The sequence below is a fragment of the Teleopsis dalmanni genome, chromosome 2 (assembly GCF_002237135.1).
Source record: "Teleopsis dalmanni isolate 2A chromosome 2, ASM223713v2, whole genome shotgun sequence".
In the NCBI taxonomy this organism is placed as follows: domain Eukaryota; kingdom Metazoa; phylum Arthropoda; class Insecta; order Diptera; family Diopsidae; genus Teleopsis; species Teleopsis dalmanni.
The window spans coordinates 44,925,349-44,937,328 of record NC_051847.1 but is presented as its reverse complement, the minus strand read 5'-3'; the positions used below and the strand labels follow the sequence as shown (position 1 = coordinate 44,937,328).

The window sequence follows — 11,980 nt, the reverse complement described above, 5'->3', positions numbered from 1 at the left end:
GGCTTTCGATGCTTTCCACCACTACAAAAAAAAAAAAAAAAAAATTTGATAATGAATTTAAATCCTATAAGTAGCTTTTTCTTATTTTCTCCAACTGAAATTATTTAGAAATGAAATAAAAGATTTTTTTCTGTTTTGCTTTTAATAGCGGCCAAACACGGCATCGCCTCATTTACTTATCATTTTGTTTGTTTTTCAAATATTTTTCATCCAACTTCAAATCTTACTTCATTGCAAATATTTATTTGTTTCTTTTTTGTTTTTTAAAATTTGTGTCTCTCATTTCAATTATTTATTAATATAATTATCATTTCATGTAAATTACTTTTAAATATTGTTTCTTGTATAATTGTTGTAGTTATAATAACTGCTGATATTTTTTTTAAATAAGTTTATTGCAACTGGTGCATTTGCAGCATATCCTAAAACAATTAATTAAAAATTGTTGTTGTTAAATATGCCGACTCCAAATCTGCACAAAAAATTTCTTGTTACTGTTGATGGTTGTCAACTGTTGTATATTAAAAATAATAATCTCATATGTGTCGTCGTAGTAGATGATTGACAGCCGAAGCTGAGGCATTTAGTCAGGCATCATTTGGTCCACAAACGACCACAACGCCAGGTGTGCAATTAGGTCCACATTTCGGTGTATAAACAGTAGCATTAGGATCTAAGTTTGAGCTGCCATTGCCAGGTGGTGGACCCGGCACCAGTACAGCTGTTGCAACAGATACGGGCACAATACCAGCACATTGTTGCGGATGTTGATTGGTAACATAACTGGGCGGCGCTTGTTGCACATATTCACCGACTGAACTGGGTGCAAGACGTGCATTAAGTTGATGGCCTACTGGTCCGTTAACCTGTTGAACACTTAAGCTATTCAACATAGGCGATGACGGTCCAGGTCCCGTTTGCAATGGTGGTGTGTCGTTCATGCGTAGCATTTGACTGGCACCAGTTGAACTGCAAACAGGCAAACATAGAGAATCCGTTGGCATAACGGCAAGCAATTGAGCTATTTTTGCTTTTAGATCAAAAACTTCATCTTCCTTACTGCGATAAAGATCTAAAAGAAATTTAAAAAATAAAATTAAAATTTCATTCAAATATTAATTAATATTAAATAAATTTATATAATTACTTTCTGATAATTCAAGTTGTCGTTTAGCATCTCCTAGAGCTGAGAATAAGTCCAGCTTAACTCTCGTTTCTGCAGAAAGATTTTTCTCTAGTGTACAATTTTTATCTTGCATTGCTTGCAAGGCGTTCATTAACACCTCAGTGCCTGGTTGATTTGATTCACGATTTCGAATTTCAGCTTCAAACATACGAAGCTATAAAACAGAAAAAGTTTCAAATAATAGGGGTTTATATAAAAATTTTAAAAGCATAAAAATAAGTGATTAAAATAATAATATTTATAATTATAATTAATAACAATAATTATTCTTATTATTATATATAATTAATAACATGTTTCCACTTGTCTCATTTAGGCGGTTTTGCTCGTTAAGGCTACTGAGAATAATTACCATACAAAGAACCTTCATATAAATGAGGCAATTAGTACTAAGTCAACTAATTCGAAGCGAAAACTGACGAAGGTAACTCGTAAATATAAATTTCCCACAAGTGAAATTATCAATATTTTAAATCATGTTATGCCAATAGAAACGACCAAATTTTAATTTGATTAACTTAGATAGTTTTAGCTGCAGTGGAAACATGATATAAGTTATAAATATAATAATTAAGTATTTAATAATAAATATATACAATTGAACTGATAATAATATTTATTATAATTAGAAAAAATAAATTATTGTTATAATAATATTTTAAAGCATATTAAATAACAAATTTAACAATATAGTATATAGTAAAATCTTTAACAATAAAATTTAATAAATATTTGAAATTAATTTTTGCTAAATTAACTCTCAATAATAATCTAATTACGAATATTATAATATTTATATTTTATTCATTCATTTATGTTATATTTATTTATATTTTTATATATTTTTATATATATTTTTATTTATATTTATACTTATATTTATATTATATTATGATTATTATTATGAAATATACATCTGATGATATACACAATTATATGATATATAAAAAAGAAATTGAGATACAATTAAAACAAACCTCTTGCTCCCATTGTCGTCCTTGTTGTTCAGCCATTTGTTTTGACTCCTCCGCCGCTTTCACATCACGCCGCAGCTGTTTAATTTCTTCATCCATTTGCTGTTTACGCTGCTTACATTGGGCACTGCATTCTGGCCTAGCAGCTTTTTCCTCAGCCAACTTTCGTGCCTTTTTCTCATTGTTCAATTGAGCTTCGAGAGATTGCTTCTGTCGTCGTTCATCATTCAAACGACGTTCAGCAGTTTGTAATTGTAACGTATCAGCATGACGAGCACTAGTCAATTCATTGATACGTTTTTCCAGTTCATCGCAATCCTTTTGTTTGGCCTGCAAACAGGATTTTGTTGTGAGATTTGATTCAAGTTTCTGACGCAATTCGTTCTCGATTTGCTTTTGATGGCTAATTTCTGAACGACATTTTTTGATGTCTGCCTCGAGTTTGAGACATGATTCGCAAATTTTCGACACCACCTTAGAGGCTATATTCGAAATAGTTAATGATGCTGATGATGATGATGAAGTGGAACTAGATGATGAGACCGATGATGCATCTGAATTGTTATTATTGTTATTAGTGTTGCTATTGTTGTTATTATTATTACTGCTATTGTTGTTATTATTATTATTATTATGAGAGTTAACATCCTTGTTTTGCTGTTGTTGTGTATGTAAATGATTTGAAGTTGAATTACTATTATAACTATTATTATTATTATTATTATGATGTTGATGATGATTGTCCTTGGAAGCATTGTCTTTTTTAGAGCGATTTCGGCGTCCTAAAATTATAATTCGAAATTTAAAAAATTATAATACAAGTAAGAAAAAAAATAAATAAATAAATAAAAACCTTTAGTTTTTTCAACTGGTTCCACTACTATAACATCATCCATATCATATTGTGATATATTACCGTTGGCCACAACTGGCGTTGTATTGCCGAACGCATTTTGTGAATTAGCTTTCTTTAAGGAACTGCTATGCGAACCCAAACGATGTTCATCTGTAATATATTATATGTATATTATATTTACTGGATGGAAGATTAATAGAAAATGTAATATTACCACTTTTTTCTTTAGAATTATGTTGATGCGTTTGGTTAACTTGATAGTTGTTGCTTTCACTGTCTGTTTTGTCCTTATTGTTATTGTTGTTGTTATTGCTATTGCTATTATTAGAATTATCAGAATTATATTGCTGATAGTTACTGGATTTGTTGTGCTTTGATTCATTATCACCAATAGCGCTTCCTCTATTTTTATCTTTATCAACACTGCGACGGTGGCTTTTGGAGTTAGCTCCAATATAACCATTTGATGTCGCTATAAAAAAATAATTAATATTATTATAATTTTCTAAATATTACGAAATACAATTAATAGTAAACAAAAAGTAATTATAATTTATAATATATCAATCAAAAATTAATTATAGTTGATACGCAAAAAATAACTTGAAATTTAAGATTTGAACTATAAAATATGTAGGTAAGCATAAGAAATGGAATATAAAATTTGGATATATATTTTTTTCTATTTTTGTGAAAATAATTTAAATGCTACTATTAATCCTTTTATCAAACTTTACGAATTTAAGACTACTCAAGCAAACTTCAAAATCTGGTATAAAGTAAGAGGTAAGTGTGTGATGAATACTACTAAGCAGATCTGCAAACAAACATTAATACCGGTTCTAAAATTGTTAATGTTCCGTTACGTGCCATAATAAACAGAAGACACACTCTCCCCGAATTGATAACAGCTGTATTTGGCCGCTTCTAAGCATGGAAAAAAACAACAAGTCTCTTGTTAAGGTCTCCAATTTGTACGCAAACAAATCACAAGTCTTTCGCACTAACAGACTAGTTATAAACTCTCTAATCAACTAAGAGACTGAAGAAAAATTTTTTATCAAAACGGTAAGCAATCTAATCTGAATTTTCTTTTAAAGCTTAATAAAAATTCTATTCATTGATAAAAAATTGTAAGTAAACAAAAATTTAAAAAAAATTAAAAAGTAATGTTTTAAAAATAAACAAAAATTGTGGAAAATAAATATAAAAAGAAACAAAATTTTTTTAAAATAAAGTCTAATTAAAAACAACATTTAGTTTTTTAACTTCTTAGTTACTAACGAGTTAATGTTAGTTTTTAATTTTTTAAACAAGGGAAAGGGTAAGTTACATCAATACTCTTAAGGTTCCCATTAGGTCTATTAACCCATGCGCTGAGCAATAATAAATAATATGTGAGGTACTTTATCGCCCACTCTGCAACGGTGATAGGAATTATTATAAGGGAGTTCCAATCTTCTAGCATTGACCCTTAATCGGCGGTGACCCGTGAGCAGACCTATTACATGACTGATATATTTACGGGGCATCTCAATGAGAGTACTCGATTTTACCTCAACAGAACGTGGTCAACTCACATACATATGCATATATTACTTTAAGTCTTCCCATCTGTTATTTTAAAGTTCAGCACAGTAAGAATTTAATAAAAATTTGCTTGATGTCAATGATAGCCTAGAGTTTTAAGGTGTTTTGAGTGTTTATCTAAATTACTCTGTCTGGTTAGCTCGTCTATTTTGCAATTGCCGAAAATATCCCTATGACCGCGTCATAGGGATATTTTCCATAGGTCCCATAGGTACCCATTTTAAACTCCGTCGACACCTCCTTTTTGTGATGTTTAGCAAACAAAAACCGTCCCGGATTTAAATTGGACTAATCTCAAGAACTTTAAAGCAACCTGACAGATAGTATATTATATAGACAAGGCATAACTTTCGTAATAGCGGCCATGAGATAGTATGCATATATTTCTACTATATATTAACCATTTCCAGACCAGCTATATTTTACTATATCCTAATAGCGAACAGCTCAACCCATAATAAGTAGATTTACTCAATTCTTTTGAGAAAACTCTATTGCCTACATGACTATCTACTTTTGAGCCATTAGTAAATACGGTTTGACCCTCATTAGGGGAATATTAAACTAAATCATATGTTATATACATGAAGTTATAAGAATTATTCTAGAATATAATAATAATAAATAGCATAAACTCACAATTGCTTTGAGCATTTTTCGAATTATTATTACTACTCTGATGATGATGGTTGTGAGTTTGATGTGCAATATGATTCGAGTGTAAATTACTATTGTTATGGTGATGATTACTATTTTGATGGTTATGTTGTTGATTATGCTGATGCGTAAGCGATGCAGTAGAATTAGAAGCATTACCACCGCCACCTCCGCTAATTTGCACATAGCTCTTATCATCACTACTATTTGATGTTGAAGTACTATTATTCGCACTCCCTGATGTTGCTGTAGATGTTGTTGTGGTAGTTGTATTTAAAATACTACTTATGGTATTGTTGTTTATGCTGTTACTACTGCTGCCACTGCTGCTACTGTTATGATGCGTATGATTATCATTTGTTTGACTATGATGATTATGATGATTTTGTGCTTGTGCTGCCAATATACCATTCGCTGAGATAATGGCATTCGACGTTGTTGTTGTGGTTGTGACTGCTGCTGCTACTACTGTTGCAGTAGCTGCAATCGCAACATGTGTCGTCGCATTAGAGTGGGAAGAATTCTGTACACTTTGAGCTGTGTTGGCTGTTACTGTTACTATTGTTGCACTAGTCACTGCAGTTATTTGTTGTGTATCATCTGGTGTCTCTTCTTGTGGTAGTGCCTGCTGCAATAGTTGCATATAAAATTCATTTTCTTTCGCTACTTCACGCTGCTTTCGCTGTCGCATACGGTAGCCCACATAGCTTTTAAAGCCAAATCCTAACGTTACAACTGGGTAACCAATACTGTAATAAAAATGGAATGGAATATTGGTTAAAAAATGCTTATTATTTTTAAAAAGTATATAAATCATAAATACATAAATAAAATTTTAAATTTCAAAAATATATACATATTCACATTTAAAAATTATGATACTTAAATGTGGGATATATATGAATGCAACAAAAAAAATTTATAAGTTTAAGTGTGATTTAAATATCCTCTTTTTGCGACTTTAATCTCACATACAATGGATTATGATTTCTTTGTAAATTGATTAAAAGTATTTGCACCATAAATTGTTATGATAAAAAAATTTAAATTGAATCAAACACAACTACTTAATTATCTCAATATGTGAAAAATAACTTAAGACTTTTAAATATAAAGACTTATACAGAAGTAACATACTATATAAGATAAGAAAAGAAATAACTTAATGTTAGTGCAAAAAAATAATTTAAAAAGCAAATAAAAAAAATAAAGAAAAAATAAACAAAATAAAATAAAATAAAAAGCATTTCCTTCACTGCATATGAGTGGTATTTATTCACTTGATGAAATCTTTTCTTCAAATGAATTTTAATGGATAAAATACTAAAAACTCAGTGCCTTTAGACCCGACGTCACAGACCTGAACTTAAAATTAACAAAAGTTTCTAAATATTCAAAATTTAAGTGAAAGAATGCTTTGTGTTAATGCAATTTTAGTTGATTGTATAAAAATAACTTCAATTTTTTATACTACAATATTTCACAACAGCCTAAGAATATTGCAAGATATTGGTAACATAGTCACGTAAAGGAGAAGACGAGAAGATAATGCTATAGTTTTGTCTTATTCAAGTGGCTAAGTTTCTCCGCCTAGACCCAGGTTGATTTCAATTGAAAGCCTACCCATCTGCAGTCTATTCTAACAACTATATAAACTCCTCTCCTCTTATATCACTATCACTTATCCCCATCCTAACCCATATACACATATTTGTAATTCTCTTCATGTTATTTACTTAATAGATCTCCGTGGATTATAATAACAACATTCTACAAGACTACGTGGTTCCAAGAACGGTCGGGTCTACGTCCTGGAGCTACTCGTCATCAACGACGACCAAGAACCCTTCAACACCTCCCAATGAGACTCCACAAGCAGGTCCCGGCGGGTTACAACAACAACAACAAAACTATGACTATGTCAACAAAACTATGAAGTAGCAATGTATCTTTACCTAGGTCCAGGCTAGGTTTAATTATTAACACTCTTCCCCTAACCATCCTACACAATTTCCTCTTATTTGACTTGTGTACGTCTTGCCATAGTTTTAGATGTTTGCTTTCTAGAACCGAAACAAACAGCTATAACAACATCAAGAATATCATTTAATTATAATTGATGACAGCAGTAAACTTATATATGTCGTGAAACTATTTATGCAAGTGCTGCACATCTCATCCATCAGATACCTTACAAATAAGTTTAAATTTATGGAATTATAAGGATAAAACAATCATGCACTGTCAGACGACAATATAAACTACATATATTCTTTGACAAAACAGATTGTCTTAGCAATTTGTTCAGAAGGTATGTAAAACAGTTATTCAGTTTTCATAAAAATCAAACAAAACTCTATATATATCTATATCTAACTCTATCTATATATACTCTATATATATCACGAAGTATATTATTATTACTGGGAAATGTATGTAGTAACCTTACTAAGTAACCGATTTCTAGTATAACTATCTAAAGAGGCTTGAAATTTTGGTAAAGTCAAATCTAAATTATGAATATACTTAATCAAATATACTGAATATACTTAAATTAAAATTTTTTATTTGTGTTTCAATTCTGCATGCCGTGAAGAGAAAGTATCGCTTATCTTTATACAGACTGTTACATCTGTAACTGTCAGACTCAGTGATATATAGCCGCATAGATACATTATAATTCATACTACTCACTTAAGTATGGACCAAAACTAAACAATACAAATTAATTAAGTTAAAGTAAGCGAACTTTGCTGAGTCAACTATTAGGAATATATGCATTCCAAAACATAGTGTGGAATTAGTATAAAATTATAAGAAACGACGGAACAAATCTATGAAAGATGCATTGTTAAATTTAGTGTAGAATTAGTGTGAAATTAGTGTAAAATTATTATAACTAACTGAATATTTTGCATGCTTTAATTTTTATAATATTTCCACTATTTTAATACTTTTTGGTTCTGCCTAAATTTATTTCTACAGTATTTATTTTTTAATTTACAATTCATTAATTTGATTTACAGATCATGACTGTCTGCATAGCATGATAGATATAGTCATGAATGGTATAAATATAAAATGAATATACAGTCAGCATACAATGTAAAAAAGATTAAAATGATTGAAAATAATGGTGAAATTGAATTTAATCTATTGCAGAATGAGGAAGCATGCCGAAGAAGATGGAAGCACAGATCATATTGAAAAGGTGTATAAGGTAAGAAGATACCTTACAACCAATAACATATGCTATGGTAGAAATAGATGTATTAATAATAAATAACTAAAGCTTTTTTTAAGTTGGTTCAGAACATCTTAGGAAAAATAGTCATGGAAATTGCACATTAAGATCAGACAATTATAAGGGGAAGTTGACAGGTACATGGGGAAGTTGTATTTTTTCATTGAAAAATTTTAAACTGAGGTCTGGTGATAATTACTAAGTTATAAAGCATTTATTGACCGTTTCGAGATTATTACATATCAAAAAACATAATAGAAGCGTTTTAACAGAGTTTCAAGCTGTTATAATGTTTAGTATATAGTTCTCCTAGCATTATGTAGGTAGTAAGAGTGGTTAAGTTTTTTTTTATATAGTAAATGGTAGATACTTATGGCATTCCAATACTATAATTTGCGGAACACGTTAGCTGCTTCGGAACAGAAAAATAATTTGTACTTTAAATATAATGAGGAAAGGCAACAATTTCAATTTTCGCGATATCGGGAGGAAGAAACCCCTAAAATAGATAATAGCCTTCTACCAAGTGTTGGGCAGCGAATAGATGAGTTAGATTTTATTCTTTCTAAACCACAATTACGACAGTAATTATTGAAAGGAGCCTCTAACCGTATGGGGTGTTTGGGTCTAACATTTTATAAGTTTGTATGGTGATCGTTATTAAATTATAATATTGGCATAGAAATAATTATATTTAGCTATAAGTGGCTATTTAATTTTTAAAATACTTTATTATAAAAAAATTAATAAATAATAATTTTACCTATATAAAAATATTTTCGTACAATATGTATTTTGTCTTATCATGATATCAAGGTTGAAAATAAAGAACTATTGGTATTAATAATTAAGTTTTGTAATATATATAGACAGAGTTTAAACGTTTTTTAAAGAAAACATTAGTCGTTCCTATTAAACTATTTATGATTATGATTTGTAATACATAAAAACATATATACAACATAAATATATATATAATATATAAATATATATAATATATAAATATATATAATATATAAATATATATAATACATAAATATATATAATATATAAATATATATAATATATAAATATATATAATATATAAAATCTCAATTCTAAGAACAGGAAGCTGATATATATCCAAATAATTCGTTCGTCACTTCTATATGAATGTGTAGCGTTTAGCAAAGCTTCAAACACTACTATTCGTCAGCTTAAAATTGCACAAAGCCAGGTTCTGAGAAGACTTTTTCAAAGTACCATGGTACATTAGGACGAATGACATCCTCAGGAACCTCAAGATTGATTCCATCCCATCAGGGACCTCAAGATTGATCCCATCTCATCAGGGACCTCAAGATTGATCCTAGGATAGAATCCTAAAATTATTTGCGAAAACTGATAGAATTACCAACACCGCGTTATCAAATCTCAGCATGGTTACAGGCTCCTCGGAGAGGTATTTAGATCTGAGGTCAATTATTGCATAGTCTGATGAAGTGATAAACAATAATAAAATGGCTTAAGTGCACTGAAGCTCAAATAGCTTCAACATAATATATATAATATATAAATACATATAATATATAAATATATATAATATATAAATAGATATAATACATAAATATATATATATATTATATAAACTTGAATATAATATATATGCAATAAAGTATATATGCAATAATAATTATAATATATCCGTTAACTTGATAAATAATAATAAAACTAATACATAATATAATAAATATCGGTAAAAAATTGTTAGGTAAAAAAATAATTAAAAATATGACGTATTAAATAATAATTATGTCGTATACGATAATTAATTTTGTTTGAAAATATTTAATTAAACTATTAAATGAAGTAAGTATTTAAAAATTGCAAATTTAGAGAAAATGCGGAAAATGTTATTTTCTATTTAATTTATTAGGCAATACTAAATATGAAATAAAACCTAATTAGTTTACTAATGGTGTACTTATATTAATTTGGTAGCAAAAGTAATTTCTGAATACTTACCAATGTGCTGCAAAAGGTCGACACAAATCTAAATGTGGCATATGTCGACTGTCTTTCCACCTGATGCCAGCTTCTAGATACACAAAAAGCATCCAAAGTATTATTGTTGGTAAGCATATGCCTTTGTCTGTCAAAAAATTGAAAGTAAAATGGTAAATTAAATTTGAATTCGTTATGGTACTTAGTTATTTTATGACTTACCCGTATGCCAAACATATTGCACCCAGACATATGTGCTTGCCGCAAATAGTAGCCAATGTACTGGTATAAAGAAAAGACATACCAAGTCTGATGTAATTGCTATGCAAACGAACAATACGGAAAATGCCTGCAAAATAACATTTTTTTGGTATTACATAAAGTTATTATAGATAAGATTATATATAAGCATAATTACCAATCCTTTATATTTGAATGAATCATGCACGGAGCGTACCAGTAGCCAAAAAGGCCATAAGAACTCAAAACGGAACATAAACATAAAATCGGCTGTTATGACAATTGCCCAAAGTACAAGGAATTTCATGTACAAAACAGTTGTGCTATGAAGAGAAAAAATTAAATAATTTAATGCTTATTTAATACCTAATAATTAAATAAATTATTGCTTAAAACAAGTTATTTATTAGTGTGATCGAATTGTAAAAATAATTCAAAAGAAAAGATTATCAAACCCTTCACTATCTATTCCGAATCAAAGGGATATTAGTTCTCTGAAGATACTTTTAAAGATGTAAGCAAGATTATTAATCCTTTTAAGATACCCTACATTATATTCCAAATCAAAAGCTTTGTGAAGGAAGTTAAAATACAATAAAACAATATGGGAAGACGTAATTGTAACTGAACTACAATACGATGGAATCGACTTAAGGACAGAAGTTTATTAACGTATTGAGCACATATAGTTAAGAGAAAAGATCACAGGAATTTGAAAACAATGATACCTAATCAATATAAACGAATATCATTTATAAATGTAAGTTACAAAATATTGTGTTTTCAGATGAAGTCTGAGGAGAACATCAATCTAACGCTAAGAAAAACTATCATCAAACGCGAACCAGTAAAAGGAACTTTTACATAGATTTCACAAGCAATAAGTAAGTATAAATAGACTGACAGATAGGATCTCAAAAGCTGATAAAGATATGGTAATGGGGATAAAATGCATGCAGAATTTCTTAAGCCCAATGATTAAGGATTAAAACATGTGGAAATAGTTCAAGCAATGGATGATGGATATTATTATTATAATATAGATGATTAAGTATTAAAACACGTGCAAATGCTTTAAGCGATAGTTGATAGCTATTATAGTGCGAACAAAATCTTCTTTTGTACAAATTTAATATTCTATCAAGAAGTCATATACTATATATGTCTCCACATAATTCGTACATATACTTTCACATCCGTATGGATTACTAAATCGTTTGAAATAATCCAAAAGTGTACTTCGGGAAAAG

General features: G+C 29.3%; 1 protein-coding gene across 6 annotated transcripts in view; it reads right to left on the bottom strand.

The window, feature by feature from the left end:
- Positions 1-280: 280 nt before the first annotated feature.
- LOC119678013 (macoilin-2-like) overlaps positions 281-11,980 on the bottom strand; it is a 32,509-nt gene continuing 20,809 nt past the window's right edge. For 5 of the 6 annotated variants that reach the window (XM_038089629.1, XM_038089630.1, XM_038089631.1 and 2 more), the window contains 9 exons: positions 10,909-11,053; positions 10,713-10,839; positions 10,512-10,638; positions 5,246-6,012; positions 3,231-3,488; positions 3,014-3,166; positions 2,164-2,942; positions 1,148-1,340; positions 281-1,072 (listed from right to left, as the gene is read on the bottom strand). In XM_038089629.1, coding sequence (XP_037945557.1) covers positions 588-1,072; positions 1,148-1,340; positions 2,164-2,942; positions 3,014-3,166; positions 3,231-3,488; positions 5,246-6,012; positions 10,512-10,638; positions 10,713-10,839; positions 10,909-11,053 — 3,034 coding nt within the window. In that variant the 3' untranslated portion in view covers positions 281-587. The remainder of the gene's footprint in view (positions 1,073-1,147; positions 1,341-2,163; positions 2,943-3,013; positions 3,167-3,230; positions 3,489-5,245; positions 6,013-10,511; positions 10,639-10,712; positions 10,840-10,908; positions 11,054-11,980) is intronic. The other variant, XM_038089633.1, reaches the window with a different exon arrangement.